General features: G+C 53.9%; 4 protein-coding genes and 2 pseudogenes across 4 annotated transcripts; 4 read left to right on the top strand and 2 right to left on the bottom strand.

The window, feature by feature from the left end:
• Window positions 1-147: 147 nt before the first annotated feature.
• SAPIO_CDS7748 (MYB and HSA domain protein) lies at window positions 148-5,395 on the top strand (the record flags this gene model as incomplete). Its single annotated transcript, XM_016789548.1, has 4 exons — window positions 148-209; window positions 287-439; window positions 574-3,898; window positions 4,019-5,395. 4 exons carry the CDS (start codon window positions 148-150, stop codon window positions 5,393-5,395), a joined length of 4,917 nt encoding a protein of 1,638 aa, XP_016641375.1.
• Window positions 5,396-6,434: 1,039 nt separating this feature from the next.
• SAPIO_CDS7747 (Sodium/hydrogen exchanger) lies at window positions 6,435-8,771 on the top strand (the record flags this gene model as incomplete). The annotated part of the gene is made up of 5 exons (XM_016789547.1): window positions 6,435-6,474; window positions 6,558-6,590; window positions 6,695-6,841; window positions 6,905-7,561; window positions 7,630-8,771. 5 exons carry the CDS (start codon window positions 6,435-6,437, stop codon window positions 8,769-8,771), a joined length of 2,019 nt encoding a protein of 672 aa, XP_016641374.1.
• Window positions 8,772-9,753: 982 nt separating this feature from the next.
• Window positions 9,754-11,475, top strand: SAPIO_CDS7746 (annotated as a pseudogene; the record flags this gene model as incomplete).
• Window positions 11,476-12,783: 1,308 nt separating this feature from the next.
• On the top strand, window positions 12,784-13,745 carry SAPIO_CDS7745 (uncharacterized protein; the record flags this gene model as incomplete). The annotated part of the gene is made up of 3 exons (XM_016789546.1): window positions 12,784-13,341; window positions 13,454-13,676; window positions 13,741-13,745. 3 exons carry the CDS (start codon window positions 12,784-12,786, stop codon window positions 13,743-13,745), a joined length of 786 nt encoding a protein of 261 aa, XP_016641373.1.
• Window positions 13,746-14,124: 379 nt separating this feature from the next.
• SAPIO_CDS7744 lies at window positions 14,125-14,403 on the bottom strand (annotated as a pseudogene; the record flags this gene model as incomplete).
• A 914-nt stretch (window positions 14,404-15,317) lies between these two features.
• Window positions 15,318-16,076, bottom strand: SAPIO_CDS7743 (uncharacterized protein; the record flags this gene model as incomplete). The annotated part of the gene is made up of 3 exons (XM_016789545.1): window positions 15,318-15,599; window positions 15,767-15,898; window positions 16,035-16,076. The coding sequence occupies 3 exons, from the start codon at window positions 16,074-16,076 to the stop codon at window positions 15,318-15,320; spliced, it is 456 nt and encodes a 151-aa protein (XP_016641372.1).
• Window positions 16,077-17,506: the final 1,430 nt, after the last annotated feature.

The raw sequence follows: 17,506 nt of genomic DNA, 5'->3' as shown, positions 1-17,506 counted from the left end.
CATCGACTCTGGCAATCACAATCAATTACCACAACACAACAACACGATTTCCATCACTTCTGATTGCATTTTTCATCTCGGACGACCCCAATAATTATTGGCAAACATCCGTTTTGATGAAAAACGGATGTCGCGGCCTCGAATGCTATGACTGAGGTCGGGCCTGCCGATCGATCCAGGCTCCTGCGATCAAAACAGGATGAGCGCAGGTATGCTTCCCATCTCGCGACAGAGAAAAATTCGCCGATCAAAATGATACCGAAGTCGCCATGTTAACAATTTTTAGCTCAATCCTGTCGACGAGGAAGAGGAAGTTCAGCCAGTTCTTCGCCGCTGCCGCAGCGCCCGACGCCCTACCAAACCATGAAATCGCGAGCCCCAACGCGCCGAACGCCAACCACGGCGACTTCAACGCCTACGATCATTCCAAAGTGTTGCAGTATGTTTCAATAATGCCCTCGAATAATTTCTGCGGCCATCCTATCGCGTTTGCCTACTTTTTCATAATGATTTTGGAGCGCATTGGCGTTTGTTAGTCGTCGCCGTTTGCATATTAACTTGTTTAAACCACAGGGGGAAGAAATTTGGCGATGCGAATCTCTCCGGCGCGCCCTTACTAAACTACAATAGCCTTGTACGCTTCGTCAGGTCTACTGGCGTCTGGGGCATCACCCCTGATGGCCAGCCCGCCGCTCCTCCCGTCGACGCGAACGGACTAAAACCCCACCTACCGTCGATGCAATATGCTCCACCTGTGCCAAGCGCAAGACCGACTCCCGCGCCACCTACTGACGAGAAGAAGAGACCACTGTTGGCCCCGAATGCTCCGGTCCAAGGCCTCCCTGCTGCATCTCCCGTGCCGGTCCAACCTCGCGATGCGAAGAAGCCCAGGACGGCAGCTTTCTCAGCTCCTTTACCATCCACCTTGACGCCGACCACCAACATAGCGACTCGCCCCTCGACCGAACCGATAACGAATGGAACGTCGGAGATAGCGCCGCCGAAGCCCGCCGCGGGCCAAGTAGCCGCGACCCCAGTACCATCAGCACAGAGTGTGAAACCCGGGGCTCCTGCTCGTGCTCCGGCTCCCAGTATTCCCCCGACTTCTGCGCCGACTTCGGCTTCCGGAACCAAGGTTTCCCAACCTCCGACTGCCCCCCCATCTGCGCCGACAGCCGTACCAGCGCAGGCCAAAGCTTTGGTACCTCTAGCGCCACGAACCGCGACGGCACCCGCTGCTGCCACTCCATCCAGTGATGCGTCTGCACCAGCCGCCAAACCGCAGGAGACTGGACGGCAACAGGAGGCCGCCTCGTCTCCAGCATCGACGGCCCCAAGTGCGACCACACCAGCCGTTCAGGATGTATCTGCAACCACGAGTCCCGAGAAGGAGGAGATTCAGCCCGTTCAGCGAGAAGGAAAGGTTGGCGAAGATCAAGATGCGGTTATGATTGACGCCCCGAGCCTGGCAACGGAGAAACCGCCTACTCAAGGGCCATCTGGTCCATTATCGACATCGGTCATATCTGATCAAAGTATGAAAGACGTCAAATCCCAAGCTGCAGCCGTGGAGCAGAAACCTACTCCTCCTCAACCTATAATTCCACCACCATCTACTGCTACCGCTATCATTCCCCCGCCGGCGCGCACCGCAACTCCTGTCGCGAAACCTGAGCCAGCGGCCACACTGGTCCAACAGCAACAGAAACAGCCTTTTTCGAAACCCCTCCCGACGCCCCTTACAACTGAGCCAGCGCAACCGCCAAAACTAGTCTCCCCGGAACTTCCTTCTCCTCAGCCCCGAGGTACAGAGAAGCCTGCGACGCCCACCCCAACAGAGATTACGAGTGTGAACCAACGTGTTCCCGATGCCGCTCCAAAGGAGCCTACTATCCCCCGGCCAGCTGCTGTGGAACCCAAGCCCTCTCTTCCTCCCCAGCCTGCAACCCAACAACCCCAGCGACCGACGCCACAGGTGACTGAGCCGCCTCAACTCGAGCGGGCGGTGACAAGAGTATCCTCCGGAGCCATTCGTCAAAAGTCAGTCTCCGAGATCCTGGCTGGATCGCTCAAGGCCCCACGCCCAGCGGCGGAGAAGGCGGCGGAGAAGGCGGCGGCGTCGACAACAAAGAGTTACCCGACGACGCCGTCAGCACTGCGACCCAAAAACCAGCTTCCGAAACGACGAGAAAGGGACAGGACTCAAGTCTCAACGGTGGTGTTTGGGAAACAGCCGAAGCGGTCGGACGACAAGTCGGTTACAGCCCCGAAGCAGCAAGGCACGTCGCCCGCTGATGATTACTTTACTCCCCTCTTTATTGAGGGGTTTATTTCGAGGTCTTCTTGGATGAAACCCCTGGGTGCTCTTCTTAATCAGGCGCACAAGACCATATCCTCGCCCGATGCTATGTTGGCGTATGAAGATGATCAAGCATGCAAAATCCTGAAGCGGGTATACCTCCTTCAGCATACGAATAAATGGTCCCTGCGACAACGGGAGCGATGCGCCGAACCTACTCGACCCCCTTCCCACATGGACGTACTACTTCAAGAGATGAAATGGATGCGTACGGACTTCCGCGAGGAACGAAAGTGGAAGATGGCGACGGCAAGGATCCTGGCTACCGCCTGTGCGAAATGGCACACCGCGACACCTGAGGAACGTATCGCCCTTCAAGTCTCGGCACGCCCTCCGCCGAAGGAGCCTGCAGGCCAAGACGTAGATATGTTAGATGCGGAGGCAATTCCAGTGGAACGCATGCCGCAGCTTGTCAAGTCTGATTCTTCTGAGTCGGGACTTGCCGATGAGGTTGATATCATCTCGCCCTCTGCCATCTTTGCCCTCTCAGAAGACCAGATGGTCTTCCCCCTCCGCCAATCCCCTACATCAGACCTACTCTTATCCGAATTACCGCTCTACGGTTCCCCCCTCAAGGTACCCAGCTCAGATATCATCCAACCAGACTACGACCCGGATGCGTTATGGCGCCGACCTGCTTTGCCGTTGAGCAAGTACGTTGAGGGCGACATGAAGCTAGTTACCGAGGGCCAGCCCACGTGGCAAAGCAAATTTATGTACGAGGACGAATCCGATGACGAAGACTTTGAGAAGTATCCGCCGACGACTAGCACCACTACCCCTGCAAGTCGCAAGAACTGGCTTCCGCCTGAGAAGAACGATGTGGCCCTCTTCAATCCTGAGATGAAGCAAATTCGGGACCGGCTGCATGCCAATCACCAGTTCCGGCCACCGACCGAGCATCCGATGCCGCCCCCAAGCTTCTATGAAAATCGCATTGCGTCACAGTGGACAGCAGCCGAGGATGAAGAGCTCAGGAACCTGGCCAACCAGTTCCAGCACAATTGGTCACTCATCTCCGAAGTCCTCACACCTCGGTCAGCCTTTGTTTCTGGAGCGGAGAGGCGTACCGCCTGGGAGTGCTTCGAGCGATGGCTTCAGCTGGAGCCTCTCTCTCCGGATATGGCGAAGACACAATACTTCCGAACATATAATCACCGCATCGAGAGCGCGCAGCGCGTTGTCCTTCAGCAACATCAGGCAGCACAGCAGCAGGCGGCCGCCACCGGTCAACCACCGCCGAAGCGCCGACAGTGCGTGCCTGTCAGGGTCGAGAGGAGGCACGGCAGGAGACACATCAACCTCATAGGCTCGATGATGAAGGTGGCGAAGAAGCGAGAGACGACGGCCCAGAAGCAACAGGCTCAGGCGACCATGATTGCGATGCGTAAGGCGAATGAGAATTCACAGCAACAGCAACCTCGGCCTCAAGCTCCAGTTAAGACACCGAGGGATTACAGTATAATGAGATGGGAGCGTGATCAGGCAATGGCAGAAAAGATAGCGCAGTATGCGCAGCGCCATGAGGCTCAGAAGAGGGTAAGTTTACAGGTTTTTGTTCGCACATTTTTGTTTACGTTTTTTTTTTTGTTTCTTTTTCTTTGTCGTTCATGCATGGTCATCACATCAATCATTCCAACTAACATTTTTGGGAAATAGGCTGCCATGCAAGCAAGACAAGCCCAAGCTGCCTCAATGGCCGCCAATGCCGCTGCAGTTGCGGCGGCCACAGGTCAAGTGCCACAAAATGCCGCTGCTGCTGCTCATCTCATGAACTCAATGGGAGGTGTCCCTCGTCTCAACATGCCAAACCAATTTGGTATGGCAGGTCAACCTCGCCCTGGTGTCCCAGTCCAAGGAGCGGTTGGTGTCAACGGCATCGGACCCGTACCAGCCCATCTCGCTGCCAACCTCGTTCGCCAGATGCCGCTCAATGGTATTCCCCAAGCGCAAATGCAGGCCGCCTTACAATCGCAGCATAGGATGCCGCTCGCTAACCCGCAGGAGGCTCATGTGATTATGCAAGCTCGTCGGATATCAGAGCAACAGAGGGCTGCCGTACAAATGCAGCATCAGCAGGGACACGCTCAACAAGGCCAACCGTCACCGCAGCCCCAAGGCCAGCAACAGCAGCAACAGGCTCAGGCTCAGGCTCAGGCTCAGCCCCAGGCTCATGTTGTTACTCCGACACCGGCACAAGTACAGCAGGCGCAAGCCATGGCCCGAGCCAACAGCGGTCGACAAGGGTCTCCGCCCAACATGAGGAACGGGCTTAACGGCCTCAGCCAGCAGAATTACCTGGCTAACGCTCAAGCTGTCATGGCATCCTTCGGCGTTGGCGCTCCGAACAGCGTCGCTGCCCTGAACGCGCTGCAGAACGCAAGCCTTAGCATGCCGGCCAGCTCTCCACGACCAGCCGCTGCCTCTCCAACCATGTCTCCTACGGTAGCTGCGCAGATCGCGGCTCTTGAAGGACAATTCAGACAGAAGAATCCCGGAGCAACACCCGAGCGGGCTCGACAGTATGCGACCGAGCAGCTTACGCGGATCATTCTCGCTCAACGCAATAGTATGTCTCAGCAAGCGATGAACGCGGCGGCTGGAGCTGTAGCGCAGCACGGTATTCCGAATGGCCTCGCCGGTGCAAGCCCCGCGCAATACGCTGCGATACTTCGGCAGCAGCAGGCTCAGGCTCAAGCCGCCCAGGCTGCCCAGGCGCAGGCGCACCAAGCTCAAGTCCAAGCCCAAGCAATCCAGGCTCAAGCACAAGCACAGATCCAAGCCCATGCTAAGGCTCAAGTTCAAGCCCAACAAGCTCAAGCCCAAGCCCAAGCTCAGGCCCAGGCTCAGGCTCAGGCTCAGGCTCAAGCTCAGATTCAGGCTCAGGCTAAAGCTCAAGCCCAGGCTCAGGCCTCGCCGCAGGGTCAGCAAGGTCAGCAGGCACAGGGAACCCCTAAGTCTGCCGTGGCAACGCCAACTTTAGCCGCCGCGCAACATCAGAGAACTCCGAGTGAGAGCGCTACGCCGGGGAAGTAAGGCAGATTTTTGAAACGATCCAAAAAAAAAAGAAAAAGAGGCAAAGTCTGAAGAACGCGTCCACCAGCAGCTAAACCTCTCGATTCTCATCCATTATTCTACACATTCACGAACCTAGAGGTGAAGACTTTTTTTTTCTTCTCATTTCATCACAATAGATGGCACTGGTTCTTCGGTTCGGTTTTAGGGGCATCTTTTTTTTTAAAGGGAAATGGGAGGCTAAGCGACGATTACATCGACATCAACTGTTTCTTGTCGTTTTGAGATTTGATAGAACATCACATCTCCTCTTTTTTTATCGCGTTGTTTTCTTTTAGTTGTTTGTAGATGTAGTCCCGGTTGAGGACACACACACACTTGCCATTATAATTAAGCACGGGCGAGGAGGATACAGAATCCTCGACTTGCCTTTTCTTCTCTCCATTCTTCCTTCGCTTGAGAGTCGCCAAAATGAGTTGTGAAATGAATCGTGAACTATGAATCCACATGTCGCGGGGGGGCGACTGGCAACTTCTTTTATCAGCTGGCGCAGACCGTCAATTTGGATGACTAATATTTCGCCCTCTCAAGGCACTGTACACCGAAAATTGACACCGAAGGCACCTCAATTCCTACACACGTTTCCGGCTACAAATGGATTGTACCACATCGGCCCTGTGGAGCTTGGACCAAGTATCCGCCATGTACCAGACCACCAAAAAAAGTATGACGCAGTACGCGATTGTGCAAGAGCGATAAGGGAAACTTGTCGAATTCCCGAATCGAATCCCTTTCGAGCCTCCCACCAACGCCAACCTTTCCGCATCTCGGGATCACAAGCGCCCCCCCAACACAATCGTTTTCTTGTTCTCTGGCTGGAGTCACCCACTCTCTCCCACCTTCTCTGCACTGCAGGCAAGCAAGTTCATGTGTTCCTCGGCTGCTACTTATCGCGCTCGCTCGAGCCTCACCATCGGACCGTTCCCGCGTAGTATACCTTAAATTACGCCCACCTCTACACACAACACAACACACCCCCACGAACTCGGATCTCCACGGCATGGCCTTGCGTCTTGCTGAAGTAGGATGGCAGCTTATGCGTAAGTCTTCGAGATACTCTCCGCATACGACGCAGCGTTTTGGTGATGGTATGGAATGCTAATTTGGATTTGGATTTCTTTAGGCCGAGAAGTCGACGATGATGCCGACCCTGGCGGTACGATTCTCCCCAATCTCCGATTTGCCCCCGCAGCGAACCGCAATATTTCTAAAAAGCATCAGGCTCAAATGGGATGAAATGAGGACTAACTCTTTGATTAGGTGGCGACGTCGCTCAGAGCGAGATCCCATCGTCATGGGCCATCTTCATCTCGATATGCCTGCTTATAACGGCCCTCCTAACTAGCTATCTCCTCCAGCAGAAGAAGATTCAGGCAGTTCACGAGACGGTTATCTCCATCTTTGCAGGTTCGAACACCTTGTGTTTTTCCTTCCAGGGCTCCTCTACCAATACTAATATATGTCGCGTAGGAATGGTTGTCGGCATCGTTCTTCTCATTACTCCAGGCGACTCGATCCGAAACCTCATCAAGTTCAACTCGGGCATCTTTTTCAATCTCCTCCTCCCACCAATCATCCTTTCCTCAGGCTACGAACTCCACCAAGCCAACTTCTTCCGTAACATCGGTGTGATTCTAACCTTTGCCTTCGCCGGCACGTTCCTCTCGGCCATCGTGATCGGCTTCCTGATCTGGTTCTTCTCGCTCTTCCCCGGAGCCATCAACCTAAGCCTCGTCGACGCCATATCCGTCGGCGCCACGCTCTCGGCCACCGATCCCGTGACCATCCTCGCCATCTTCAACTCGTACAAGGTCGATCCCAAGCTCTACACCATCATCTTTGGAGAGTCGATCCTCAACGATGCTATTGCCATCGTCATCTTCGAGACGGCGCAGCGGTACAAGCATGGGTCTGGGCCCGATATGGGGTTCCTGAGCTTCCTTGAGGGTTCGGGTATTTTCTTGCTCGTCTTCTTTGGGAGTTTGATGATTGGCGTGCTCGCGGGTGTGGGCACGGCGCTTCTTCTTAAGTTTACGTATATTCGGAGGTATCCGAAGATTGAGAGCTGTCTTGTGGTTCTTTTTGCGTATGCCACTTACTTTTTCTCGAATGGCGTGCACATGTCGGGTAGGTGGTATTATTGCTTTTGCTTCTCCTCTCATTTTCTTTTAAAGATGAATGCTAACAATGTGTAGGTATTGTGTCGCTGCTCTTCTGTGGTATTACTATGAAGCACTACGCCTACTTCAACATGTCTCGACGCACGCAGCTTACGACAAAGTACATCTTCCAAGTCCTAGCCCAGCTATCTGAGAACTTCATCTTCATCTACCTCGGACTGTCGCTCTTCACCGACAGCACCCTCGTCTTCCAGCCACCGCTCATCATCGTCACCGTTTTGGCGGTTTGCGCCGCTCGTTGGGTAGCGGTCTTCCCTCTCTCGAGCCTGATCAACTTCGTTATTCGGTACCGGGCCAAGCGCCGCGGTGGGGAGGTGGCAGACGAGCTTCCTTACAGCTACCAGGCCATGCTTTTCTGGGCCGGCCTTCGCGGAGCCGTCGGAGTTGCGCTAGCGGCGCTCTTGGCCGGGGATGCGAACTCGGCTGCTCTGCGGGCGACTGTACTGCTCGTCGTCGTGCTTACCGTTATTATATTTGGCGGCACAACGGCGCGGATGCTGGAAATTCTGGGTATCCGTACGGGCGTGGTGGAAGAAGTCGACAGCGATGACGAATTCGACATCGAGTCTTTCGGCGGTTACAAGCCAGGCGGCTTTGGAAGGCGTAACGGAAGCGTTGCGCTCGACCAGCTCGGGCTCTCGCGAGATCGCAGTCGTAACGGCCACTACGCCTCGGGACATGCGGTGTCGCCGCACAGCGCCAACGGGCCTCGGACGAATATGAGCAGGAAGAATTCGTCGCGCGGCGATGAGGCGGAAAGGGCGGACCTCTTGGCTGGCAGCAGGAGTCCGACGGAGTCAGATATTGGTAGCGATATCGATACTTCGGATCTACCGCCGCCTGTGAGACGGTCACCTAGGCCGAGGACGAGTCCGAGGCCAGGCGGGGAGAGTGACAGCGCATTCCGACGGCCGTGGCCTTCGGCGGAGGCGGCGACGACCCCCTCGGGCAGCAGCCCGGCTGTCAGCGCTAGGAGCGCTATTAGGCAGCTTCTCACGGCTGATGATCCTAGTGTGTTCTTCCGGCAGTTGGATGAGGATTATATCAAGCCTACGCTGCTTTTAGATGGGGCTAATGGACGTGGAGGGAATAACGGACATGGGCCTGGTGGCGGTGCTTCTGGTGGTAACGGAGGGGCTGGACCAAGTGGATTATGACGATAGTTTTTGATTCTTTTCCTTTTTTTTTCCTTACTGGGCAGCGTCGGATGTTATTCCGTGTTGTTACTTTTTCGGCATCATGTGCTGGGACTGGATCCTGGTTTGGCATCTGGCATGTAGAGAGAGAGCTTAGGCTTAGAAAAGCAACGTCTGCCGCTACATGAGTGCCTGTTCAACTCGTTATGTCTGCTGCAATTTGGATATGGTGCGGGCTTTGACCATCTTGCCCAAAGCTCCATCCGGGATCGAACGGGCTGCTTCCGATAGGCACACGGGGGATTCGATTCATTCAGCCTGACGATGAGCAGAAACCGAGCACCAATCAAACTCTAGAATTGAAGGGCTAGCCAGGACCCTGCTGCCAATGTCCGGGCCAGGAACAGGAACCAGGACCAGACATTGGCATTTCTGGATTAATTCGCGATCTGATCGTCATCCTAGCGCAAACTCTCTTGAGCTATATGACGTTATCGCCGACTCACAAAATCTGTAAACGGTTTACCATTTTCTTTCTTCACCGTTTAATAACTGTAACACGAGGAACGAGATTGAATATTTTCCAGGCTTGCCTTCCATGGCTGTTCTGCTCTCAAGATCCAGCTGCGCCCCACGTGACCAACTCCGTGTTGCCGATGCTGCAGCGGATGCATCCCGCCAGATTTGGGCGCCAAGTCTCTTAAGTTAATGCCTCGGTAGCCGCCGTTGGCGACACTTTTCAGAGTTGATTCTCTCAGAGTTTGCTCTCGCCCAAAGATCCCCTCCGGCCAATGCAGTACGTCCCCCCGAGATCGTTGTTTATATGATGGTACGCCCTCGCTCGCTTTTCGGAGGTAATTTGGACACTACGTGAGCGAATAAAGGCGTTCGCCTACGGGCCCTCGACGAGCTGAAAGAGAAGGAGAAGGAGAAAACCCACGGGAAATAGGGAGGAAAGTAAGAAAGAAACGAACGCCAGGAAAAATAAAAGACAAGAGAGACAATGACCGTGGGCCGGAATGAATCTTCGCCCCTCCTCTCGAATCGCCGGGCCCTCCAGGAGAACCACGGCGCGACAAGTCGACGCAACCGCAATGGCCGCATGCCGCCGTCCCCCGAACCCGTCAACGGCCTCCGCAGCACATGGTACCTCATCCTCCTCTCAATCGGCATAGGCGGCCTCCAAGTCGCCTGGTCCGTCGACATGTCCAGCGGCTCCCCCTACCTCCTCTCCCTCGGCATGAGCAAAGTCCTCCTAGCATTCGTCAGGCTCGCAGGCCCCGTCATGGGCATCGCCGTGCAACCCTACGTCGGCATGCTCAGCGACAAGTCGCGGTTCTCGTGGGGGAAACGAAGGCCGTTCATCGTGGCGGGGACCTTTTGGGCCATCGCGTCCATCATGTTCCTCGCGTGGGTGAGGGAGATTATAGGGAACGGCGACGCGGTAGCCGTGAAAGTGGCGGCGTTCTTGGCGGTTTATTCGCTTGAGTTCGGGCTGAATACTATTGAGCCTACGTTGAGGGCGCTGATTATTGATTGTGCGCCGGGGCAACAGGAGGCTGCGAATGGGATGGCCTCGAGGAGCATTGCTGTCGGAAACATCATTGGATTCTTGGCCGGGAGCATTGATTTGAGGACGTATCTTCCGGCGAACTTCTTTGGGGATACGCAGTTTAAGGCTCTTTGCGCTTTTGCGAGTCTAGTACTGGCGTTTACGATTCTTGTCACAGCTCTCTGCGTTCACGAAATCGACCCGAATAAAGCCTACGGAGGAGAAGAAGAAGAGGGCGAAGGAGAAGGAGAAGAAGATCCATATGGTGGACCCGGCATCATGGGGCTCCAACGATATTTGAAGGAAACGATTGGGGCAGTCGGCGCCCTCTCGAAACAGATTCGCACGCTATGCACGGTGCAGCTCTTCGCCTGCTTCGCGTTCTACCCAGTTCTATTCTACGCGTCCATGTACGTTGCCGAGATCTTCGTCGAGCCCTACCTGAGAGAGAATCCGCACATAGACCCCACCGAACTCGATCGGTTATACGAGGAGGGCACGAGGGAGGGGACTTCGGCGTTGTTTGCTAATGCGGTGCTTATGCTCGGCACGACGGTTTTGGGGCCTTTGATTGTCGAGCCGACGTACGATGACGCCGGGGAGTATGAGGACCGGGTCGTTTCGAGGTGGAGCTGGAGGTTGTTGTTGCCCATTCGAGGGCTCACGTTGAAGAGGGCCTGGATCGCCTCGCTAGTTCTCCTGGCAGGAATCCTCCTCGCGGCGCCGTTCGTGGAGACGGTAGGCTTGGCAGCGACGCTGGTCGCGCTGCTGGGATACACGTGGGCCATGTTCGCGTGGGCTCCGTTTGCCATCATCGGGGCGGATAGGCGCGACGAGGCGGTTGACGGCGCGGTGGAGGCACCCTGTTACGACCCACGGCCTCTTCTTTCGGGCGACGATGACGATGACGGGATCATTCCTGCTGTGCGGGAATCGGTCGTCATCGTCCGGCAGGATCGGGCGGGCGCCATCCTGGGCATTCATAATATGGCCATGTGTACGGCGCAGTTGGCGTCTACGGGTGTGTCGCTGTTGGTGTTTGGGGTTTGGCAGAAGCCGCGCGGTACGCCTGGCGATCAGAGTCTGGGGATCTTGTTGGGCGTTTCGGGCGTTGCTGGGGTTGTTGCCGTTTGGTTGGCGAGGGGGATCCGGGGGAGGGCTAGGTCTGAGTAAGGAAGGGATGGACCATGGGAAGCTAGGATGGGAGGATTTATGTGCATTTTTTTGTTTAAGCATTTGAAGCTGGTTTACTTGGGGTGCGGACTGTTTATATCTTGTTTATTTGTTTGGCATATATTTGACTATGGATTCATGTGGTAATTGGGATTAAAGCGGACAGATCAATCGAGTAAATGAGACCAGATGCCAGAGTCCGACTACTTGACTACTTCGTATGGTATCGGATATAGATTCAAGAGAGCATTGCATTGCATCAACTCCCTGTTCCAACCCCAAATCTTCATCACCATCAGCCTCGTGAATATTTCATCTGGGCATTCTCGACACTTTGATTCACATCTCCAATTTCCTAGCGCCCCCATTTTCCACTCTACCACCCGTTTGTTCGCGTTCATCCCGCCTTTCCTTACAGCAGCGATCGATTCCAATGCCGTCCCTAACCCTGGCCCTGATCCTCGTACCCATAACCGCGATTTACCAGCACCCTCCGTGACGATCTTAGACGAATCCGGTATTATAGGTACCACGGAAGCGAGAGCCATCGCGAAATATTAATTCCCCCAGTGAGCCATGGCCGTCCAAATTACTGGGAAATGCGTGTGTGGGGAGCGGACAGCAGTATCTTACAGGCTAATTAATATCGGAGTCCTTTTTCCTTCAATCTCATTTGCCTTTTTTTCCTTCTTCCTCCAATTCTACGGCGACGAAAGTAATAAATCTTGTCTTGGTACAGCCATGGCCCCAATTTTAACTTGCGGTCGTGGGAACATCCGGACCGCGATGCCACTTTGTGTATATTGCTCGTGGCCTGTACCTGGCCCCCGACGAGAGAGAGGAACGAAAAAGAGGACGGCCTCGTGGCCAGTTGGATGGCATTCTGATAATTTATTTGGAGAAATGTCAATAGTCAAGCTTTGGGTTTCGTCATGTAGGATGCCGTCTTCCGGTGCGCTCATGGGGAAGGGATGGGGAGGAAGGGTGAGGAAGACGAAGAAGTTCATTCTCTGAGGCTTCTTTCCCCTTTTCCGTGGCGTGTGCGTCCATTGATTGCTATGCGGAGTATATGAAGGTGAGAGAAGACTTACATCTATGCATCTAATATATCAATATGGAGTTTTTGCTGCGGTATATATATATCTCGCCCCCTCATCTCCCCGGAAGCTTAAAGAGGAGGCACTCCCTAAGACTCGAATCTACTATCCGATTCCCTGGTTTTCGTGTCCCTTCGTGTCCTTCGTTTCCTTCTTCCTCCTTCGGCCTCTCTCGTCCCTCCCGCATTTGATATCCCCCCCAGCTTCCGCCATGAAGCTCTCACCATCCGCCCTCCTGGCCCTCGCGCCAGCCCTCGTCAACGCCGCCGTCATCTGGGACGGCCGCTTCAACGACCTCTCCTCCTCCGCCGACCTCGACAAATGGTCCTGGTCCAACCAAGTCGGCGCCTACCAATGGTACATCAAAGGCAGCAGCCCCACGTCCTCCTACATCAACCTCTCCGAAGACTTCAAGAACCCAGCCGACACCTCCTCCAAAAAGGGCGCCAAATTCACCCTCGACGGCACGGCCTTTTGGAACGGCCAGACCATGCGGCGCACCGAGCTCATCCCGCAAACGACGGCGGGCATCAACAAGGGGAAGGTGTTTTACCACTTTTCGATGATGAGGAAGGCGCAGAATGCACCGAGCGTGAATAAGGAGCATCAGATTTGCTTCTTTGAGAGCCATTTTACGGAGATGAAGTACGGGTGGATTTCCGGGGAGCAGGGGACCGAGAATCCGAATTTGCAGTTTATGGTTTCGCAGAAGGGGCTTTGGAAGACGGAGTGGGCTCCTGATGTGTGGCATAACATTGCCTATGAGATTGTGAGTTACAGAACACTATCAGCGAGGAATGAGCAAAGATTGCCAACGGCGAAGAAGAAATTGGCGGGGAAGGGAAACCTCATGGCACATCTAACACGGCTCTTTCCCATAGGACTTTGGTGCCAACAAGGTCGGCTTCTGGCACTCCGAAGGCGACGAGCCTCTCACCCAAAAAGTCGCGCCCGTTGCGGCATCCACCTCCTCCAACGGCGCGGATTGGCATCTAGGTGTCCTCGAGCTTCCCCGTGACGGCTATCCCCACCAGAACGAGGACTTTTACTTCTCGGGCGTCTATATTGAGGATGGCACCATCACTACCGACGTCAGCGGACCGGGTAAGTGAACTCGCACACATGAGCTTTTGTATCCAAGTTGACAGTGGACTAACTCCTCGCTCAGCGTAAAATTTGGACGAAAGGACAAGCAAAAAATCATCTTTATACGGACATGATCTCTAGGAAGGACGGGAATCCATCATGTGGAGGGGTGGGACACATACGGCATATCTTCTCAATGTAAATACATTTTATAAAAACCCCAGAGTACATACTTCAGCATTCCTATCATTCTGCCTTTCATTCTATCCTGGATTTCTTGATTAACAGAGTTAGGATGGTTTCTCGTGTTAACCTCCCCATAGTTCCACCCATCACCACATCAGTCCCCGGTTCCAATCGACAGAGAAAAGCAAACAAAATCTCCGAAAAGTAACAAAACCATAAGACTCAAGCATTTCCAATAGATGAAACAAACGCATCCTGGTCCTGCCTAATCACCGCCTGCCTAAGAGGGACATGGGCCGAGAGCCTTGCGCACCTCTCCTCCATGCTCCCACCGTCCAGTGACGGGATCGTAGCCTCCGCTCGGCGGCTCCCAGTAGTGGCAGTACTCTATCCCATCTTGGCAATATCTGATGTCGCATTTGATTTCATCTCGTGCCACCCGCGTAGTTGTCGGGGTCCGGATCTCGGGGCCGGAGCCGGAGTCGGGATTGGGGGCCGGGTGGGGTAAGGCGCCGGCGAGAGATATGACGGCGAACAGGAGAGTGGTAGAGAAGTGCATTTTTTTTTCCCCTGTGTAGCTTAAAGCAGATCTGGGAAGATTTCTTCCTTTTTTTTTCTTTTCGGTAATTGGCTTGTAACCCGGATTGCCGATGAAGGTGGGATAAAACTATTAGAAATCTCTTTTAGAAGTCTCTGTTGAACCAAGGAGTTCTCTGCGTGGACTGGAAGCACCGGAGCAAACAGAAATCCGACGACGAAAAGAATTATATACCCATCTAGCAACGGCCATCTAGTCCTCCCTGCTCGAAGCTAGATTGGTGTTGAGTAATCCTCCCTGCCTGCCTCTAATTCTGCCTCCCTGTGCCTCTCCTTCCTTGCCTCGACAGCATTCTTCTCAGGGGCATCCCGCTCAGCTCGGCGGACAGCAAAGCCGATCATGCTATATTCGGAATTGAAAGGCCTTGTCAGCATTCCTGCCAAGCGATTATGAAGTAAGTTGTAGTGCTTCTCCATCTGGAGGGAGAGAAGATCCTATATGATCACTTCCTGTCGCGTGAGGCTTGGCCATCAATCACTTGATGAACAAGTCCATTGAGGCAAACAAAAGGGTTAAACGCATCCTGAATAAGGCTTCTATTTCTTACGTCCAATCTCTTGAGGCCAGGAGAAGTTCTCAAGCAATCTTGATATCCTCCTTGCCTACCATCGGCCCGTCCAACTTTGCCTTGGGCTCATTTCACCTCGTTGAAAATATAGTTTAGAGAATTCCCCGATAATGCCTTGCTTGATTTGCCAAGAAGTAAATTCCTTTCCCTTCTTGCTTTGTGACACACTTATAGTACACCGCCAGAAGCTAGGATCTTCTTTTTGCATGCCTCGAGCATCATCCGAACACATCACTTCTTCTCCCTTCGAAAACCGCCCCCATTCTTCCCCCTACATACTTTTGATTAAAAAAGAACCTCCCTCTCTCTAAGCCACCGCATTTCCAGCCTTGATGAAAAGCGAAACAATACTCCAAATCCCCGCTCCCCAAAACACCGTCCTCAGCGGCGAAAACGCCCTGTTGTCCTGCAGCCAAACATATGTGAAGACGTACAGCGCGCGGCTGATGATGTACAGCGCCGTCAAGTAGTTGAGCGTGTCCTTGTCGACCTGGACGAGGTTGCCCGCGACCACGGCAGCGGCGTAGAGGCCGAGGGTTTCAAAGGAGTTGGTGGAGGCGGCCTTGGCGCGGAGGATGCGGTTTTTGATCTGGGAGGGATGAGTACTTGCTTTTGGATATAGGAATAACGGGAAAAGGAAAATGAGACTAGGGTGAGAAGCGAGAATGATGCATATCGCTCGGGGGAGGTGGGGAAGCATTACGGAGACCTTTCGACCTCCTTGGGGAGTTAAGGAGACAGCGTGAGTTCACTTACAACCTTGTTGAGGGTGGAATCGCTGGAAACGGTAGCTTCGAACTTGCGGGGATTGCCTGGGTCGTACCTCGAGATACCCAAGGAGACCGCATAGGCGTGGGGGATGAAGGCCAGGAAGAGGGCGGCCGGAACCTTTGAGATGGTGGATATCGTCAGCTCTTGCGTCAAGTCCAACGGTCCAACTTTATTCCCAGCAACTTGAGAGAAGCATAATATCCGCCCATTGGCGCATAGTATAGCTCTAGTGGCGAGCTCAAGATATGCGTACCGTGTAGAAGGAGATGTTGTTGTCGAAAGCGAGGAAGCTCATGATGGGCGGTGATTGCTTTATTTTCTCTCCCTTTTGTTTGTCCCTTTTAATCCTCGTCGAAGATGTCAATGATGGCTACGATTACAGACGGCACGAGTGTGAGTTCTCAGATCAATTCTCCAAGAAAATAATATCTTGTTTCTCTATCCAAGAAGCCTTTTAAAACTGATCTGATCTGATAAATCGGAGAGGTTGGACCCCGTCCCTCGCCGCGGGAGGATTGATGCGCCGAATATCCTCGGACAAGCTAGCCTAAAAGAGGGTGAGGGCGAGAAAAATTTAGGCCTTTTAGCACGTGTCTGTCCCAACAAGTCGACAAGGTAGGATTTAGAGCTCTCTGAGGGAAGCCAGGCTTTCATAGATTTAGGCGCGGTCTGTCGGCCAGAAACTGAGACCGGGGTACGGGAACGCGGACGCGATGTCATGGATCCCAAACCTTGTAATGCAAGGGGGAGCGCCCATTGATCGCTTGGGCAAAGCACCACGGTCTGAAGGGTTGCATCCCATGGCTACTTGTAATCATTCATATTCTGGAATGAACAAGTCTCAGAGGGCCATGGCCCGATGATGTAACTCGGAGATTAACCCTTGTTGGGTAAGAGGAGACACCTTTGCCCATGTAGCCTAGACCCGGATGGGAGAAAAAAGCTCGCACGAGATGAATGGACCGAGGATCTCAACAACTTGGGCGAGCATTTCCCAACGAGGATGCGATCCGACGTTGCACACAGGTCGAGCGAGCTGGTAGTCACGGAGCCTGACAGAGATATCCTGCCAACTAAAGTATCCATCCATCCATAACTCTTCAGCTTGGCGGTGTCTACAACCACTATCGTCATCAGTTGATCTGTCTCTGTGCATGCTGTACCTCGGCGGATGTATGTGGTGTCGTGCTCCATGCTCAGCTTGCCTCTGTCGCTATTCAAGGCTCGACCTGCATCCCCAACAATCCCTCGCGGGTTCTCCATCGCCATTCTGTTGAAAGGGAATCATGTTTCCATATTTGCCTGTAGATCTGATCCGATCTCGCGCATGGAACAAGCCTAGACCTGCATCTCATCCTGCTAAGTGCCGAATACCATGCTCCAATAAATAGGCACTTGCGGATGGAGAGGAGCTAGGTAAAGTAGCTTCTCTGGAAGACCTGCCCGAGCAGCTCATACCGTCCTGATGTTACTGGATCACGTCCATCCTCCCGACTCTGGCTAGCTGCTAGCTGCAGCCCAAGGTCAGATGGTCTCCATCGAAGAAATCTTAAAGACACGCCAGCTCGGCAGTTAGTCAACTGCCTTCCCGTAGTGCCCGTACCCCTTTTCGAATCCATCAAGACAAGAGGACATGGAGAGCCTAGAGACACACCTTGACGTCGTGAGCCGGAGCTTTCAGGCCTAGGCGTGCTATTATCCGAGAAGGGGCACCGGCCATTGGCT

Source organism: Scedosporium apiospermum (genome assembly GCF_000732125.1).
Source record: "Scedosporium apiospermum strain IHEM 14462 chromosome Unknown SEQ_SAPIO_0110, whole genome shotgun sequence".
NCBI classification, from domain to species: Eukaryota; Fungi; Ascomycota; class Sordariomycetes; order Microascales; family Microascaceae; genus Scedosporium; species Scedosporium apiospermum.
The sequence above is the reverse complement of the archived record's forward strand: the minus strand, read 5'-3'. Positions and strand labels throughout refer to the sequence as shown.